Source organism: Carassius auratus, chromosome 6 (genome assembly GCF_003368295.1).
Source record: "Carassius auratus strain Wakin chromosome 6, ASM336829v1, whole genome shotgun sequence".
Taxonomy (NCBI): Eukaryota; Metazoa; Chordata; class Actinopteri; order Cypriniformes; family Cyprinidae; genus Carassius; species Carassius auratus.
Window position 1 is genome coordinate 10,087,990 of NC_039248.1, and position 19,685 is coordinate 10,107,674.

A 19,685-nucleotide genomic window follows, 5' to 3' on the forward strand; every position below is an offset into this window, starting at 1 on the left:
GCGCTGTCAAATGTGTTTTTTTGTTGTTGTTTTTTTGCTGTTGTGGTTTTTTTTTTCAATTAGGGTTTTATTATGTCAATTACATTGTGTGCTATCGTCAGAATTTCTGTCATACAGTCAAATATTGGACAAGAACTTGCATAAAATTAAGGCAATTGACAAATGTATTATTACCATTTATATTTGTATTGAAACAATAAGAAAACAAATAAACAATTAGCATATTAAAACATGCAAATACAATTAGAGCGGTGCAAGAAAACCACTTGATTACAGTTAACTGAACATTGCACAACAGTTCTAATCAAAATCTTTTCCATTTAATATGAGATAACAAATCCTAAAACTAATTTGATGTAATAATCAACAATAGTGTGCTAATCATGTTACTGATATATAACAATATTTGCTTTGTTTCAGTCTGATTCATCCGATTCCTCCGCTTCTTCCTGTGCATTGTTCCTCTCATCAGAGTCACTCTCCTGTTTTAAAACAGACTGAATTAAATACATACAAAATACAAAATTTCTCATAAAAGATCTCATGAGGAAATGAAACTCCCAAAACAAGCAAAACAAAGTTCATTACCGGCTATTAAAGGCAATTATAACCATGCTGTATATTTGCTTTTGTGAATTACATGACACTGCATGATAACAACATACTGCTGCTGTGCAGGTGATGACTATGTTAATGTGATAAATTAGTTTAAATATGAGAAGTAATACAACTAACTGTCATACATGCATATTAACACAATGTGTTCTGTAAGGCCACTGTATCATGCATAGTAATTGGAAATCATAGTATGTTGTAATGCCATTGAAATTATAATAATATTTGGCAACATTACTGTTTTTATGTATATTTTCATTAATGCAGCCTCGCTGAGCATATGAGACTTCTTTCTTAAAACAATTTATTTTTAAAAAATCTCAAACTTTTCAAAAAGACCCTAAACTTTTAGTAATAGCAAAAAAATAAATAATAATTTAGCAACATGCTAACATTTGATCAAACCACATGTCTGTGTATTATGCAGGATAATGCAGTCAGTCAATATGCCGTACCTCCTCTTCACTCTGCACCTGAGAAGACTCTTCTTCCTCTTCATCAACTGCCTGTGACCTTTGAGAGAGAATCTCTTCACCCTGTAAAGCAAAGAAAAAAAAAACCTTTAAGCATCACTGGATTATCAATAAATGTTACACTGTGCCCTTTATAGACCTATGTTATAGCTGCATAATTTACAGATAATATTATATTATGCAGCAAAAATAACAGTGACAATGTCACCCGGGCAGGTAAAAACCAAAGTAGTAGTCCATCCTTATTAGGGCTGTCAAAAAAAAAAAAAAAAAAGTATTATATATAAATATATAAATTAAAAAAAATCCACATGAATTTTAGGTGTGCGTTAAGGAGGCTGCTTTAATGCCCGCCCCAGGTATACTTCACATTCCGTGCTTTATTCCATCTCACACACAGCCTCGTCCGCACAGCTTTCAAAAGGCTGACGAGCTCAACAAGCAGTACCACATCTGTCTGTCTGTGTGCAGGCAATTTTTGACATGGCACGGATGGATGGGCGGCTTTTCGCGAGCCCTCTTGATGAGGCAATTTACATAATGCGGACGGTGCGTGGATGCAGACGGATAAATTATACTTTGGTATTTAACAGTGGCGCACAAGATGCGATGAAGATATAAGTGTCATTGTATTAGAATTTTTTTGGAAGCCTATCCAGTTGAAGAAACTAGATGCAGCGCTGCTGCGATGTTCATTCAAAATATTGCGGAAAAAGAGAACATCAAAACCGAAACAAAGCCGTTCACACAAATTAATAAAAAATGTATTTTAATCTTATGCACTTTTTTTCACAGTCATGTATTCCAATGCATTGGAGTAAACGTGCATTAGTAACATTTTGCTCGATGCACCCTCTTGGGGTCTCAGGAGAGAAGCCAAATGCTTTTCTTCACCCTAACTGAAATTATGCATTTTAATATGAATATAATTCAATATTTTGATCATATTTAATAGCAAAATTTGAATTTAGTTTTTTAGCCATTTTGACCGCCCTAATTCTTATAGTGGGTCTTTTTTAGGGATGTGACTTTGCCACATTTTTCCATCTCACCTTTAAGTCTCTGTTCTTCAGGTTCCCCAGCCAGAAGGCTTCCTGGCAATGGTTAAGAGTGAGCATCGCTTTCACACGATACACAAACTGCTCCAGATTTTTCTTCAAGGCTGGAACGTGATTGGTCAGCCCTGTATCTTGCCTAATCTGTGAACCGTAAAACACTGAGCATCACAAATTCTTTTCAACATCAATAAGTTAAATTTATTTAGAGTTTTCTCATTTCAATCTTCAATCCCACTCGGGCTCCACCATGCACAGTCCACCATGCACTGCAGATGCTGTAATTCACCTTTGAGTGGCCACACATGTGGTGGAGTTGTCTAGTACTGAGCTGGAAGGTCTTCAGCAAACTCTGAACGTCCTCCTGAGAAGATCCCATGCAATGATTAAAATGTCTCATGTTACTAAACAGACAAATTTAGCTTAAGATGCCACACATACATTTAGATGAATTAGACAGAAATACCTTGTGTTTTTTAAAGCTATAATCGAGCAGAGGCATTCCAAGTTTGAGGAAGGACTCCAGAAAAAGACGACCATACTGATCAAAAACAAAGAGGAAACAAGTGTTGAATGACATTATCTTCATAAACATACCTTCATGTGTGCAAATGCTTCTTACCTTTAAACACACAGTGAGTACGGGTCTGCTGTCAAACATCTATGCCACAGAAAACAGAAGAACATGCTGTTTACAGAGTCATAAATGTGATGTGCACACTGGGAGAACAGGAAAGATGTGAAGGCCTCTGTACCTTGACCAGGTTTATGAGGATGTGGAAGTCACGCACAGCCAGATTCCATGTTAAGAGCTTCTCGCTCTGCACCTGAAGAGATTTAGGTCATTAACTTGAGACACACTTTCCTTACACTTCTTGTTGGTACCCAAGAAATAATGAAATTATATCTACAGCCACACACCTCTTGATTATCCGCCTGTTTGCTGGGAGGAATCTTGCGCACAGCTCTCTCCAACTCTGCCATCATGCTCTTGTAGTACACGAGGAACGTCTGCCTGCAGCGTCAAGCAAAGCACAGATATCTGCATTTATTACACGCCACTGTGGAATACCTGATTCTGATTGGTCAAATGCAACGATGAGTTGTCAAATATTTTGGTATAAAAACATAATGTATTGTACATGTAATTATTAATTTGATATGGCAGCCTGCTGTACCTGTTGAGTGTCGGCCAGCTGCGTGAGTTAGCATCTTTAGCAGCATTCAACAGCTCTGGAACCCCTTCACCTGCTATTTCCTCCACCGCCTTCAGAACATCATCAGTGTGCTCCAGATAAATACTACAGCGGGAAAAACAAACTGATTTAAACATCCTCAGATATGAATAATAGTATTAAAGCATGGCATTTTAGTTCAAGTTATTTTATTCTTGCATTCTTTTGAGTATATTAATTAGGGCATATTTTGGATAGGCCCATCCTGTTCAAAAGTCCAGAGTGGGTAAGATTTGTTTTTAATCTAATAGAGAGTAAAACAGTCATAAAATGTGGTTTGTTAAGATTTCATATAATTTTCAGCAAAACTGAGAACAGGCTTTCCAGGTGATTTTCTCCCTAATTATAAAATATTGATGCGATGTAATAAAAGTCATAAATCTTTAATATTTCAATTAGTAAAATAATATATTATTATAATCATAATTATATTAGAGTTGGAAGATCAGAATGAATATTTAATTAAATTCTGTCTTTGTGTATAATAAATTCAGCTATTTCTGGATTAATGGATGTAATGAGAATCATAAAGCATAGAAATCCTTTTATTGACTTGTGTCTCTCTCCTCTATCTAACAGTATCTTGAGTCTTAATAGCCTTATCGCCTCAATTCAGTGTTATTTTAATATTATTTATATACTAATACAGAACTAAAACACTGTCTCCGTGATATTTTTGGTTTTACTTTCAATTACAGTTAAGGTTTAGCAATTTGGTCTTTGTGCTTTTGTCATTTTTATATTTTTCTACACAATTTTAGTTCAGTTTTAAGCCTTGATTTACTCTTGATTCAGCTTATTTTAAATCACTGGAAAAAGAAAAAATTATTAACAATAAAAACACTGCCTCAATGACTCCTGGAACTGAATGGGAACTTAAACATTATTGTGTGTAACTCACAACACACCTGAGTAGAGTCTGAAGAGCATCATTGTATTTGTTTCCTCGCTCTCTCTCTCCACTCGCTGTAACCCACTCCTGACAGAGGAAGTGCTTCGTCAGGGATGCTGGGGGAAATGAAAGCACTCAGAATGAATGTTTTACAGAGAGCAACCAATATTATACAGCATACGTTAGTGGAAACGCACTGATCTGTTCTCTGTAGGTCCTGTGGTTTGATCCCCCGTACTGGGACAGCACAATGAGCAGCTGGGTCAGACACAAGGCAGTGTTCAGGCTGGGCACTGTGCTTCGGAAGTTCTGCAGGTACTCAAAAGCGTGCCTGAGCATATAAAACACCATTTAGAGACTGTTACATCGCATATTGTCCACTAACAGCAAGTAAGAAGTATGTGCACTGACGCTCCCACCTGCTGAGCTGATCCAGAGTCAAATCGGACTCGTCCTCCTTCAGTCGGCCGGCCAGGACCCCCAGAGCGCTCTTCAGCAGAGCACGATGCTCTGGACCAGAAAATCCAGCCCTGAATGAAAAGCAGGTGATTGAAGATGGTAAGAAGGTTTTGTAGTTGTCAGGAAAGTCAACTAAGGACTAACTCTTTCGTGCTCACCAGCTGAACGTAGTATGTAGCACTTGCAGTAGGAGCTGATATGCTGAACACATGAGCTGCTGTTCCTTCACATCGACACCAGGAGCATCGACAACACCCTGATGCTCAGACAGCAGGGTCTGTGTGAGGACAAACGTTCAAACAGAGCAATAAACCCAGACGTATGCACATGCAATGAACATGTTTACAAGGCTATAAATGCAAACGCATGTGCACCTGAAAGTGATTGTGGCAGTTCTCCAGGTGTGTGCAAAGTGTGGGCAGCAGCTCGATGCAGCAGGTGGCGATCTCTTTGGCATTTTTCTGCTGCAAGTGAGCAAAGCCAACTGCTCTGTCCGTCTTACTCTTGGAGAGACACCGCAGAACACATTTCAATACCATATTGGTTGTCAGCTGATACTGGAGATGTTTTATAATTCATTTGTGCTTATTTTACATTTAGATTACTTTTGCTCACCAAACATTCATTAAATATTATATTTAAAAACATTAATTTACTTTAATAACAATTATTTTAAATATTCCTTTTTATACTGTACATTATTAAGCTTTCAAAGAGCACTTGATAAAAGCAAAATACAGATTTACTTTACCAGTTAATAAACTATTAAATAATTAAAATGATGCTAAATTGAGTGAATTTACAGCATAATTTGCTAAAGATTACAGTGAACCTTGTATTATTTAATTACATTATAAAAATGCCGAACTTTGGTGAATTTGGGCATCATTTCAATGTAAAGCATCAAATGCTGTTACTTCGAAACTGTCCAATAACATGTTTGACTGGGTAAAACAGGTTTAGTAATGTGCGTGTTTTCATACTTTAAGAAATGGAGCCTTTTTGGCTGGTGCAGAAGCCAAACTGAAGTCCAGTTTACGCCACATGTCCTCCAGCAGGAAAAGCAACTCTGCAGGGCCCAACTGCACTTCCTCTCTTAACTACACACAAAACAGCACTCATTTAATTAAAGCATGTACTTTTACCAAGAACTGACCAGCAAACAGACTCGTTTTACCTTACTGTGTAGCTCAGTGTCCAACAGTGTCCGGGACAGAAGGCCACACTGAAGCACGCTCAGAACTTCAACATCAAGCTCTCTGAAGAACGGCCAGTATGAGGACAGACTGACTCCTGATTTGGCATCCTTTTCTTTCTCCTTCTCGTTCTCTTTCTCTGGAAGATCCTGCCACAACACACAATTGTCAGTTTTTATAAGAGACTGAAATTAAAATCCAGCTGACACCATAGTCAAATTTTCATGTATTGAAGTACTCTTCATCTCAAAGACTATGGTGTTACAGTCCACTCTACAAGATGTTGATTCAAATGTCTGTTAACCAATGGGCATGAAATAAATATGGTCTTTACCTGTTGGGAATCCTCTGCTTCTGCTGCCCCCTCCAGCTGGGATTTGTCTCCTGAGGAGTTCTTACTCGCTGAAGCCTTCCTCTTCCTCCCAGATGACTCTACACACACACACACACACACACACACACACACACACAGTGAAGAACTGACCCTATCTATAGCACAAATCAGTTTGCCGATTTCTCCAGCAGACTTACCCTTCTTTCCTTTCTTTGGCAGAGCACTTGAAGAAGAGGGTATCATGCCTTCAGCACTCTCTCCATCAAAGTTAGCCTGAGGAGGAGTGTAGCCTGGAGTAGCTAACACAATAAAACATTGTTAACTTTGCAGAGAAAATAAAATACAGGAAATTTTAATCATTTTCAAATATAATTAACAAAATTGTTAAAAAATTACTTAAAAATAAAATACAAATTAATAAATGTAACAACTAATTTGTATGTATACATTTACACACACACACACACACACACACTGGGGAAGAAGATAATCTGTCCCTCTGGTACCTGCTAAGCATGTCTGCAGTACACTCTGAAGGTAAGTGATATTCTGAATACGAGTTACAACCTTCATTTTCATCTCGGGATCATTCTGCTTGCAAAAAGCATTCACCGTCTACATTCATAAAACAGACATGCATACTTTACATATTAGAATATATTAATTATGATATAACATCAAAAACACATCATTCCAATCTGTAGATCCAAATATTATACTGAACACAGACTTCTCATTTTTGCATGAACTATTCATTTGCAACTAAAGTGAATACTTTAAAAAGGCCAAATAGTCATCAGAATTGATCAGTGATGACTGTAAAGCCATTCTGAATTTAGTAGTATGCTGTACTTACCTCTCTGAACCAGTTGATGGTGTAAAAGAGCAGAGAACAGAGGAACTCTCGCTCAGCCTTAGACAGACTCTCCACCTTCTCCACCACCTCCATATCAGTCAGAATCAAAGGACAGCCTAGAACAGCACAAAACTCATGTTTTTTAACCTTAAATACCTCTTGTGATAATCTTAACCTTGATATAAGTAATCTTACAGTTTAAACACAATCATAATGCATTAATAAAGCAGAGGCATCTATTACATTTACTTTTTCACAGCGAACAAGACAAAAAACAGTCCAGAACAAAATTATGATAAAAAAAAAAAAAAAAAAACTGCAGGTGTATAGTATCTGACCTAGCAGAGCATCAATCTCCTCCAGATCACCCTGGTGCTGCACCTCCTCACACAACCTCAGCAGGCGGAAAAATGAGGACAGACACAAAGGAGACACGCGCCTGTGAGAATAAGAGAATCATTCAGATAGTGACAATGCAGGGATCTTGTATTACAGTCTACAGTAACAGAGCGTAAAAATGAGTTCAGCGTGGAGTATTCATTAATGACCTCTCTTTCTTGACTCCAGCTGCTTGGGATGTGTCTGTTTTGAGCTGCTGGTCTTGAGTCATAAGTGGCAGTAGATTGATGGCGATTCCCCCTTGACTCTCATCCTCATCCAAATTATACATCACAGAGGCTGGAAACACAAACGGGCTGAGACACACACCCACACACAAGAGGGGTCATGAGAAAGTCAAGACATAAAAATGCTGGAATTTAAACAAATAAATTAAACAGCCAATTGCTTTAATTTGACAACAAAAAAGCAGGTCGTTATGATTATACTATTCTTTCTTAATTAGCCCTGAATGTGTCACTCACCCTGATAAATCTGGTCCAAGGTCTACAACAAAGTCTTCCTGAAAATCCTCAAGCACACTCTTCCCGATCCATGCCTAAGAATGATATAGCCATAATAGAGAGTTTAAAATACTAATATAATACACAGACATTTTAGTCATGTAGCGATCCATCTGAAATGTATTCTTTTTGTCTATAACTTAATTAAAGGGATAGTTCACTCATTAAAATACAATTCTGTTAGCATTTACATGTTAGCATCACGTCATTTCAAACTCATTTGGAGAAAAAATCCAAAGATGAGGACATGAAGGCTGTTTTAAGGGGCTATTTACAGTCAATAACCCACACACACCTGAACTAGAGGGTCCAGTTTGCAGGTCTGCAGCAGGTTGGCCAGCTCATCGTAGTAGAGAGCGGCAGCTTCAGGGGAACTCTCACTGCATGAGCATACCAGCTCCAACAGAGCCATCACCTACAGACACAGCAACACTCAAAACCTTACGTGGTACATGGGTCAGCGACAAGTAAGGAGCGAAAGTAGGCAACACATTTATAATCTTCCAGCACTTTTCATTTCAAATAATTGGCATTGTTTTATTCTATTCTATTCATCAAAGAATCCAGAAAACGTATGACAGTTTCCAGTTTCCACTGATAATAATAAAAGATCTTTATTATGCATCAAATCAGCATATCAGAATGATTTCTGATGAATCATGTGACACTGAAGGCTGGAGGCATGGCTACTGAAAATGTAGCTTTGCATCACAGGCATAAAAAAACGATTTAAAACATAATTACATTTTAAAACCATTTTCAATTGAAATATATTGCATCTTTTGACTGTATATTTGATCAAATAAATGCAGTCTTATTGAGCATAAGAGAATTCTTTCAAAAATCTTACAGACACCAAATTTTTGAGGGGTACAGTGCACACTCAAACCATCAGATAATTTCACTCACCTGTCTGTGTGTCTCTTTGGGCAGTGTGCCACCCTGAGAGCCATCAGGTTTATTTCTACAAAAACAATACAAGACCAAACAGAGTAAAGCCCAAAGATCTCAGGCTTATATGCAAGGTGTAGAAGCAAATGCACTGCACTGGCAAAGAGAGTACCTGCAGGCCCCAATACTGCCCACCATCATGACTGCACCAATAATACCAATACGCTTGTATTTGGGCACCGTGCTGGACAGCTGCTTACGGATGACGATGTGCATGTCATCCTGGTGAAGGACATACAGAGATTTGACAGATTTTTCATTTTTGGATCAGCTATCCCATTAATTGAAAAAAATGACAACTATACTTTTAGGATGCAGTGTGTTTCTCACCTGGATATGTCCTCCGTGCTGCTCCTGTCCAAATGCCAAGCGGCTGAGCAGGTGGAAGAGTCGTCTGATCTGCTGTGAGGTCAGGTTGTCCATGTAGTCCAGAATACCCTGCCAGAATACCCACAACTCACACCAGCAAAATGCTTAAATATCATTATGCACTTGAAAAGAAATTCCTTCAAAATTGTTTAAATAAAACCATTTAGATTCAGACTGATTCATGTCAATCTGACTTCATGAACAGAACTGACTCAGAAGACATATTTCATTATCTATATAGGCAGGTTTATACCTTCACAAAAACAGTGAACTGGCTCATTTCTGCAGGCTTCTGGGATACCAGCTCACAGAGCAGCTCAAGAGCCACATCCACTTCACCACTCACACCACTGCATGCGTGTGTGACCAGAGAGCCCACCACCTCCTACACAACAAACACACACGTACTGGACATCAGTGCAGGTCTTTAAATTAGAGTGTTTGTTGTGAACTTGTATTAAGAGGCATTTCTTTTCATACCTGCTGACAGTAGGAGTCAAAGGCAGTGAAGGCCTGTTTGTACATGTGACCTCCGAAAGACACCACACAGCAGTCTGGAGAACGCAAGAGTCCCATGGCTAGAGCCAGAATTGATGGGAAATAACCCCGCATCACCTGTATAAAACATTTACACCATACTTGATATGTACAAGGGAAGCCAACACTTCAGTTGGCATCATTAGGTATGTCTCTTGGTCATAAGCATGTGAATGAAAGCAGACCTGAGCATGACCCTTAAAGGTCTTCTGCAAGAGGTTTTCCTGAATCAGACCCTTGCGAACTTTGACTTTGAGCACTCTCTCAGCCCCACGCCGGCTGTGGTTTGCATTAGTAGAGTGAAGGATAAACAGCACCAACAGGTCAACCACCTGAGAGACACAACAAGTTACGTGAAGTCTTGCAATTTGGATGTTCAGGTATGTCAATCTAATGGGAATCGCATAAGAACATTCTGATAGGAGTCAATCAAACCTTATGGTCGTCTGACTCATCAACATTCTCTATTGCCTGAAATTAAAAAAAATTTGAACAGTAATTAGATAACTTCAGTTGCATGGAAATATTGCACCAGAAAGTAAAACAAAAAAAGCTAACAAGATTATATGAACTCACTTTTAGCCAAGCCTCTGAGATGGTCTTCTGAAATCGGATAGCTGACTTTATGGCCTCCAAAACCAAAGCCACACTGTCCTGACCATTGCTGCATGATGGGACCCTGGAGGACCTGAGCAGTGACATTAAAATCAAGAACAAGACCAGCAGAACTGGGTAGATTTACAACTTCTTATTTGTCTTCCAGGGAATAAATTGTCATATGGGTTTGGGAGGGACAAATGAGAGTAAGTAAATGAAGACAGAATTTTAAAAAGTCTCACCCTGACATGGCTTTGCCTTTCATACGACTCTGGGAAGCCTGCAACACTGCTGGCAAAACACATTGCTCCAACTCCAGCTTTTTACGCAGGTCACACACCACCTGAGGAGCATGAAAGGGCATGAGCATAACTACAGCACTACAGGAAACTGATTTAAAATTGTCAACCAGAGAAAAGACATTTTTTATGAACAAAACACAAACAAAGGCCTGACCTCATTAGCATCAGATGCAGAGATGGAGTGTAAGATGAACTTGACTACAACAGGAAGATCCTCTAACTGCACTGCAGAGAGAGTTCCCATAACCACCTCACGCACCTGATAGAGAGAAAGACACAGTATACATTACAGTCTAAAAGGCTAAATAAATTAATCCTTTTACTCAGCAAAGAAAGTGACTGACTTTTATATAATCAGTTTTTTTTTTATAAAAAAAAAAAAGCTTTGCCACTACAGGAATAAATTACATTATAAAACATGATTGTGAAAATAGAAAACTTATTTTAAAATTACAATATATATATTTTTATTTTCCTCTTAAATAAATGCAGCATGACATACTAATTTAAAAACATTAAACATAAAACTAACCTTTTTTCTTTAAAGAATTATTTAAAGCGATAACACTGAGACCAATACTTTTTAGGGAAGATATTTGAATGTTTAGAAGTACCTCGGAGAGTAACGCAGAGCTCAGATTCAGACTGGATAAAGCATCCAATATAGGCACAGGGAGCTGAGTGTTTTGCTGAAGTAAACCACTGCACAAGGGAGCAGATACAAACACAGACTCACTTAAACAATATACACGATGATAACAAGCACATCAACATTACCATCACAGCCAGCCATAATTACTAAACCAAACACAGGACAAAACAACACAACTTTAATTCCATGCATTGGGAAATGGCACAAAAAAAACAGGTTTGGCTACGGCTGATGTACTTTAGCTCTTTGGCCATATCTCCATGCTGGGAATCCTCCAGGATTTCAGGCAGGCTGGTAATAATGTCCCGCTGGATCTCCACCGGAGCCACAGACACCATCTGCATCAGCTTACTGCTCAAATCCTACAAATTCACAGCAGTTATATCAGTCAGATATTGGTGACGGTAGTGCCATAATTTGGCTTTGACAAAGATTTATGGCTGCTACAAAGGAATTTTTGACAATTCTGATGTTCACTGGGACATTTTCATCATGTAGGACATTCACACAGACAGTATCAGTCGACTGTGTACCTTGCCATCTACAATTCGGTCCAGCCACTTCAACTGGTTTATTATGAGACGGGGAACATTGAGGCCATCCTCACTCACACTGTAACAGAGCACATTGCCATCAGTGATAAGGGATGTTACAGGACTGTTTATTTAATTAAAGTGATGTGTATAAAAAGTGATCAAAAAGACATTTACCCTTCAAACATGAATTCTGGAAGCTTTTCAAACAAAGTGTTTATGACCTGGGTCTAAATGCAGGAAAAGGAAAATATAGATTACTTATATTCCCCCAACTATTTTGAATAAATGTTAATAATTAATTGCTGTAGTTAATTATTTCAGCAGAACATGTAAAAAAGCTACATTAAAAATAAAAATAAAAGTATCCTACGTTTTTAATTTATTCATGACATTTTCTATATAATCATTTAAGAATGGATAAGGATGTTTTTTTTTTAAATAAAAATAATAAATAGTAAAACATATAATAAAGAATAATATACAAAAACGATGTATAATTATTATAGAATAAAATAACAATAACGAATGAAAAAATAATATATTCAGTCCAGTCTATTTGTAGGAAAAGGACATTTATTTTCTATTGCTTTGTATTTTAAGATGTAAATTGAGCAGGTATTTACCTGTAGCATGTCTATTCCTAGCAACAAGCGTACAAGACTTTCCTGATAGGAGCCGGAACTGATATTAAAGGGAAAATAAGCAACAATTAGAAAATTAGAATAACAAAACATTTTAATTAATTATTTTAATATTTAAGAAGGAAAAACAAGAATCGGTGAATTACTTGGCATCCTGCTGTGGAGTGGACGATGGCACGCAAGGCAGAAGGCAGTTTCTGAATCTCTCTGGGTCTTCAATGTATGTTTCCAGTGCAGATATAAACTCCTGAATTATCTATAAACAGATATTTAACAATGTAAATATATGTAAAGTAAGCTTTTTCGTTGGAAAAAAAATAAGTAGTATAATAATGAGCTGTTTCTCACATTGGGGAATCTGGGATGCTTTCGTAACTGCTGCTGGAGCCGCTTTTGAAATATTACTTGGTCTACAGCTTTAAAAAAATATATAATAATAAATCATTAATAATTCATTCATTTAAAAATATATGTTATGTGTTTATAAATAATGTGTTAGTTGATATAAACATGCATGTATGCATTGTGATTTCATCTTTGTTGTCAATGCATATTTTCTTACCGATTTCATTAGCTGTACTGCCAGCTGTCAAAGTGACGCCAGATTCCTTCAGAAACTGAACAAAAACTGATTCCGAGTCCGGGAAGGAGTCCTGTACTGGAGACTTTGCTGCTCGTCCACTGCTCTTGGTCTTTTTTGATTCTGTGCGAATGGAGAGACATTAATAAACGCCAAAAATAAATATTTTTAATTTCACATAATGTAAAAAATATTTTAGAAATTCCAGATTTAAGACGTGACGTCATCATGAACTTACTAGGAACGTCAAGTGTGGAATCGTCATTCGCTGTGACGGACGAGCGCTTCTTTTTACGCATCATCTTGAGCTCAGATCAGATGGAAATTATAAATAACCAATATGACCTGTTCGCTGTTGGGGTTACATCAAACAGCTATTTCAGAAAACTAAGTACACAACTGACAGTTCAATATTGACAATCCTGGTTCAAACAATCCCTGAATCCATTCTCTGAAGATGGTAAACAATCGTGTCATGCTAGCAAGAGCTAAATTACATATTCAACTATGTCGACGAAATTTGAAACAAAATTTGGTCAGAAGTGTTTACCTTAACGTTACTCCACACGATGCTGATATTAAACGTTTGTAACGTTGATGTGATACTAATAAATGCTGATTAAATTTAGACGTGAGCATAGAACGTGTTTTCTTCAACAGGCTAAAAGATCAGACAGACACAAAGCTTCCCGCGCCAGTGTTTCGTAAAGTCTAGGGACCGTGGTAAAATTCTCAATTCTGTATCGACATACAAATTATTTTGGAACGTTACTGTATGTTTTGTCTATTAACTGTATCCCTATTTATAAGTGTAAAAATGCGAAAGACATAACAAAACATGTAATCAGATTCACAGATAAGAAGATAAACTCTCCCAACCGTTAAGCAGTAAACAGAACAATTTGATGACACTCCCTAATAGTATATGGGCGTGTATTAAAAATACGCGTGGAGCGTCTTGCCTTGATTGGTCGCTTCATAGCACACCGCCCACGTTTATCAGTTTTATACAAGTGTCACTTTCCTAGATTCTGTATTACCTGCAAGACAACTATAAACATGGCTGGAATAAAATCGTTTTACGACATCACTGCCGAAACCATCACTCGAGAGGAGTTCAAGTTTTGTTCTCTACAGGGCAAGGTGGTCCTGATCGAGAATGTCGCTTCTTTTTGAGAAACGACCACCAGGGATTACATCCAGATGAACGAGCTCCACGATCGCTTCTCAGATAAAGGGCTTGTGATTCTGGGAGCTCCCTGCAATCAGTTCGGCTATCAGGTAAGATAACTCACAGTAAACTCCTTGTTTGACTGCCGAACAGGTGCCTGTGGGGCACGCGTTCTGTCATCACCTGCTGTCTTACACCTGTGCTTATGTGTGATGGTTCAACTGTATAAAATAAAGGCAGCCTAAATGTCTTGACCGTAGTCTTGAAATGTCTTGAGTCATTAATCAACATTTGTAAATTATGTAATACTTAAAAGATTATTTGTTGCTTTGCATTACAATAGAAATATAAATAAATGTTAATTTACATAATTATATATATAGATGTAATATTTAATATTTGGATATGAATACTGATAATAATATACTGATAATAAATTATATAATATTATATTATGAACTATTATAAGACAGATCAGTGGTGTTTTGAATGTTGATCCTCTAGACATCTTTTAGATTGAAGAACAAAAATCCAACAGCTGTAGAAGATAAATAAATATTTGGATGCAGTATAAGATATGATAAATATAATTATCAAATAATAATACTTTTATTTTTATAAATAACTAAATAAAAGTAGCTGTATTTAATTAATACTTTATTAATTTAATCAATCTATCTATCTATCTATCTATCTATCTATCTATCTATCTATCTATCTATCTATCTATCTATCGCTCTGCTGTTTTAGGAAAATGGTACAAATGAAGAGATCCCTCTGTCCTTAAAGTATGTCCGTCCTGGCAATGGCTTTGAACCTAAATTCCAGCTCTTGGCGAAGGAAGACGTGAACGGGAAAACCGCTCACCCACTCTTCGTCTTCCTTAAGGAGAAACTTCCATTCCCGAGCGATGAGCCAATGCCCTTCATGAATGACCCCAAATATATCGTGTGGAGTCCCGTGTGCAGAAACGACATCTCTTGGAATTTCGAGAAGTTTCTCATTGGATCTGATGGAGTTCCATTCAAACGCTACAGCAAGAGATACCTGACCAGCAACATCGAGGGAGACATCAAAAAACTTCTCAGCATAGCCAAGTAAAATGGTTTTGTGGTCAAAAAAGGGTGTCAAAAAAAATCAATATCCCAGTTTCTGCATTGCATACCTTGACCTGCATGGGTCTCCTATAAGTGTTCATGACAGGTTGTGCTCTCATGTGCATGATGTTACTGTGTTTGGACTTTTACTTCATGAAGGTGCTCCTGTAAACATGCTTTGTCTGTGGGGAGCATCTGATGCCGTGCAAAAGTCCTAACCGAACAGTTTCATTTAGCTCTTGTATGGTACAACATGCAATCTGGACCAATAAATGTGTTTTCTACTCAAGACTAAAGATTGGCTTTTTTTTCAGCTTCAGTTAATGTGGGAGGACAAGAACACAGAGCTTTAGGGTTTGGTCTGTTGTGTAATACGATACTGATCATCTGGTGCTTTTATGAGATTCATTCTGCATTAATGTGTGGGGGTGCGAGGCGGGAGTAGAATTTCCCACAGCACATCAATATTATAATCTTAAAGGATCATGTGACAATAAAGACTGGGGCCATATTATTACAATTTTATTCTTAAATGTGTCAAAATTCTAAAAATGACGTGATTTTACTCTTATTCCTAGACTTAAGTATAAGAGTGATTCATAAAGGTTCCTAAGTGTTAAGACTAAAATATTGCTAAAATATTAAAATACTCCTAAAATATTTAAGAGAGCTGGAGAGGTCTCCTAACCTAATTAGGAGTAACAAGATGGCAGCAAAAAGGAGGAGACACACAGTTTCCAATGAAGATATGACATATTGGAATTATATGATGATATAGAGTTGATAAAACAGTACAAACTTCGATCGTCAAGATAATCAATTCTTTCTATAACTGACCAAGTAAGAAATTTAATAACTTAAGAAAACAGAAATGTAGTAGTTACATTTTTTGGCTCCAAAAATGCTGCAATGCGCTGGTGATGACACAGTAAGCATGGTCTTAACTATTGTGGCACTAACCTCACCAAACACAACAGTGGCCAAAAGTGATGTGTGAAGTTTTTTATTTGAATTATTTATGACCCCTACATTTCATTTAAACCATCAGAATATAAGGGGGGAAACACTGACCAGTGCCGTCCACTGCTTTCAGTTGAAAGAGCTGCTAAATGTTGCTAGATTACATCATAATGGCAAGTTCACCAATCTACATAAAATAAATATAGATCATTGGGAAAGACTTTGGATCTAGATAAGGTTTGTCCAAGAAATTGATTTTGCTTTTTTAGATTTAGATTTTTGCCCTTTTGAAAAAATCTCAAAAGGGGCGAGGAAGTCACTAAATTGGGAACACTGAGATTGACTACAACATAATCAGTTGTTAATATTTCGTTGGTCCGCTCTTGTTTTTGCATGTGTTCAGGATTTCTTCGTATGACAACATGGTCAAAAATTATGACCGCATTGACATGTTGGCATGTTTCATTGCATTAGTATCACAAGTAAAAAAAGTTAATTCTAAGCAACTATGCAATATGCTTACAAAATCTTTAACATTGTATTAATTTTTTTTTTAATTGGGGGTGAAGATGTCAAATTTCTTAGGCCAGCATCACTTTTGCCACTACTATATGGTAGTTCTTTGACTTTCTGTCAGTCAAACCAGGCTGAAAAACAAGCTACTTTCGTGAGCATAGCTGGAGTCATTGATGGAACTCATGTTCACATCAGGGCTCCAACTGTAAACAAGGAAACACACCAATAGAAAACAATTTCAAAGCATCAATACCCATTTGTGATCATTTTGCACAATGCAAAGCATTTAAAAAAATACATTTAAATATGAAAATATTCTTATTCTTATAGTCTTAATTAAATTACATTAAATTAGTAAATTGGCTGTTTCAGAGGTCAAGATTTCACAAAGCTGCAGAAACAAACATTTACTAAGTAATAGACAGGAGTCTTAAACTACGATTAAGTGCGGGGTTGATCTTGTTGCCGTAGATGATGTCAGCATACTTACTAAATATGCACACAGTGATTGGCTGACAGTCTCTGTCACAGATTTATTCATAGAAATATTGTAGAGCTCAATATTATGTTTCCATATTCAAATAAAGGTTTTAAAATAAAAATTTTAATTGCCACATTCAAATAAAGATTTAAAAATGCAGGCTAACTGTCACTAATTAAACAAGTAGGCTATATATTAAGCTTATTGTCAGCCTCTTATGCATCTCTTGAACAATTAGGGTGAATTCAGGTAAGCTGGGACATTGTTTGCAATTTTGAATTCTGTGATTTATTTCGATAACGGTCTAACACATTAGATCAACACATTAGACTTTTCTGAAATCCCCAAGATGTTTTCTAACCACACCAGAAGAAATAATGTTGATATTATACCCAGAGGAGAGGAGACATGCCACACCTATTAGTATTTTTTGTGTAAACAAAACAAAACAAAAACCTTCTGCCTGATTTTGATCATCTGGGACAGGTCACTTTGTAATCTAAAATGTATTAGGCCTAAAAAAACCTATATTCACCATAATTTAGCATGCCAAACAGATTATCACTTACAAAAAAAAAAAATAAAAAATTAAATCAGAGGAAAAATTATTTCTTTCTGTACACAGGATGATCAATCTACTCTGTAAATTCATTTTAAATCATTTAAAACTATTAAAATTGTTTAACGTGTGTAACATTGTAGTCAACAACAATTTAAGCAACAATTTGATTAATGGATTATTTAGTCAGTTATTCAAGTTCTCCATTCTATTAAAATCCTTTTTATATTTTAGCTGACTAATGACTGTGTGGGTGTGTGTGTGGAGAAGGGGAGTTGGGCGTATGTGTGTGTGTGTGTGTGGGGGGGGGGGTGTTTGGATGCAGGGTGTGTGTTTGTGGGTGTGCATGTGTCTGTGTACAGAACATTGTCAACTGGCCTGGGAGCAGATCCCCCTCCTGCTCAGTGATTTGAACCGTTGTATATACTACATTAAGTGGGAATTTGGGAAATGGAATTAACTGGTTTAGCCAGCTGCTAGCTCGTGTGAACTAAAGTTATAACCTCCAGTAGTCCACATTAACACCCATTTGTCATTTTAGCATATATTTTCCCTTGTCATTAGACTTATAAGGTCCCTAAATAGTTATTTCCTCCATTATGTCCTTAACATTAATCTAGTCAGAATCCTATGTCACTGGCCTGTCATGCAGTTTCCAGGGGAGCCTATTGACAAGAAGCATTAACATTTTCATAATTTATTGTTACACTATAGTGCTTGTTTTCCATTTAAAGGGGTTGTTCACTTTTTTTTTTTTTTTAGGCTCGATTGTGTTTATGGTGTGCAGTCTAACATGTGTTAATACTTTTTTTTTTACACATTATTTTAAAAATAATTTCAGGAAAACTGTACAAATGAAGAGATCCCTCTGTCCTTAAAGTACGTCCGTCCTGGCAATGGCTTTGAACCTAAATTCCAGCTCTTGGAGAAGGAAGACGTGAACGGGAAAACCGCTCACCCTCTCTTTGTCTTCCTTAAGGAGAAACTTCCATTCCCGAGCGATGAGCCAATGCCCTTCATGAACGACCCCAAATATATCGTGTGGAGTCCCGTGTGCAGAAACGACATCTCTTGGAATTTCGAGAAGTTTCTCATTGGATCTGATGGAGTTCCATTCAAACGCTACAGCAAGAGATACCTGACCAGCAACATCGAGGGAGACATCAAGAAACTTCTCAGCATAGCCAAGTAAAACATGCTTTGTAAACATGCTTTGTCTGTGGGGAGCATCTGATGCTGTGCAAAAGTCCTAACCGAACAGTTTCATAGCTCTTGTATAGTACAACATGCAATCTGGACCGATAAATGTGTTTTCTACTCAAGACTAAAGATTGGCTTTTTTATTTCAGCTTCAGTTAATGTGGGAGGACAAGAACACAGAGCTTTAGGGTTTGGTCTGTTGTGTAATACGATACTGATCATCTGGTGCTTTTATGAGATTCATTCTGCATTAATGAATTCTAGTGGAAACTTATCTCTAGTGTGGGTGTGTGACGCGGGAGTAGAATTTCCCACAATTTTACTAAGCCAAACATATTTCAAAATTAAAAAAAAAAAAAAAAAACTTTTCATCAAAAAAAAAAATATATATAACAGCTGACCACCAACAAAGCATATCAAAATTATGATCATGAAAGGTCATGTGACACTAAATACCAGGGCCCGTATTCACAAAACATTTTATCCTACCTCAGAGTTCTCCTATATAGCAGTAAATTT

The 19,685-nt window shown here is 37.0% G+C and overlaps 2 protein-coding genes and 1 pseudogene across 2 annotated transcripts; 2 read left to right on the forward strand and 1 right to left on the reverse strand.

Annotated features, from left to right (window-relative positions):
* Positions 1-165: 165 nt before the first annotated feature.
* Positions 166-13,875, reverse strand: fancd2 (FA complementation group D2). The gene is made up of 44 exons (XM_026261127.1): positions 13,733-13,875; positions 13,421-13,534; positions 13,165-13,305; positions 12,951-13,018; positions 12,749-12,858; positions 12,585-12,642; positions 12,136-12,188; positions 11,959-12,037; positions 11,663-11,787; positions 11,388-11,475; positions 10,928-11,032; positions 10,714-10,814; positions 10,451-10,562; positions 10,310-10,345; positions 10,060-10,206; positions 9,818-9,952; positions 9,591-9,722; positions 9,299-9,406; positions 9,081-9,190; positions 8,927-8,981; positions 8,313-8,432; positions 7,979-8,052; positions 7,664-7,810; positions 7,454-7,554; positions 7,116-7,231; positions 6,766-6,874; positions 6,457-6,558; positions 6,260-6,357; positions 5,907-6,074; positions 5,713-5,829; positions 5,104-5,232; positions 4,888-5,006; positions 4,690-4,800; positions 4,468-4,601; positions 4,287-4,386; positions 3,322-3,444; positions 3,065-3,158; positions 2,899-2,970; positions 2,766-2,804; positions 2,610-2,684; positions 2,433-2,507; positions 2,141-2,287; positions 1,071-1,151; positions 166-482 (listed from the first exon to the last, which is right to left on the reverse strand). The coding sequence occupies exons 2-44, from the start codon at positions 13,482-13,484 to the stop codon at positions 417-419; spliced, it is 4,344 nt and encodes a 1,447-aa protein (XP_026116912.1). The 5' UTR covers positions 13,485-13,534; positions 13,733-13,875; the 3' UTR covers positions 166-416.
* Positions 13,876-14,177: 302 nt separating this feature from the next.
* Positions 14,178-15,739, forward strand: LOC113095772 (glutathione peroxidase 1-like; annotated as a pseudogene).
* Positions 15,740-16,351: 612 nt separating this feature from the next.
* On the forward strand, positions 16,352-19,194 carry LOC113105156 (glutathione peroxidase 1-like). The gene is made up of 2 exons (XM_026266303.1): positions 16,352-16,378; positions 18,808-19,194. Exons 1-2 carry the CDS (start codon positions 16,352-16,354, stop codon positions 19,156-19,158), a joined length of 378 nt encoding a protein of 125 aa, XP_026122088.1. The 3' UTR covers positions 19,159-19,194.
* The last annotated feature ends 491 nt before the right edge of the window (positions 19,195-19,685 follow it).

Bases quoted from the DNA above. Each gene is read 5' to 3' on its own strand.
- fancd2 (XM_026261127.1), bottom strand. From the start codon at position 13,484: ATGATGCGTAAAAAGAAGCGCTCGTCCGTCACAGCGAATGACGATTCC. The intron at 10,207-10,309 runs GTTTGATTGACT...TGTGTCTCTCAG, and splicing joins ATGAGTCAGACGACCATAAG to GTGGTTGACCTGTTGGTGCT. The intron at 2,508-2,609 runs GTATTTCTGTCT...GGATCTTCTCAG, and splicing joins ATAGCTTTAAAAAACACAAG to GAGGACGTTCAGAGTTTGCT.
- LOC113105156 (XM_026266303.1), top strand. From the start codon at position 16,352: ATGCTGCAATGCGCTGGTGATGACACA. The intron at 16,379-18,807 runs GTAAGCATGGTC...AAATAATTTCAG, and splicing joins AATGCGCTGGTGATGACACA to GAAAACTGTACAAATGAAGA.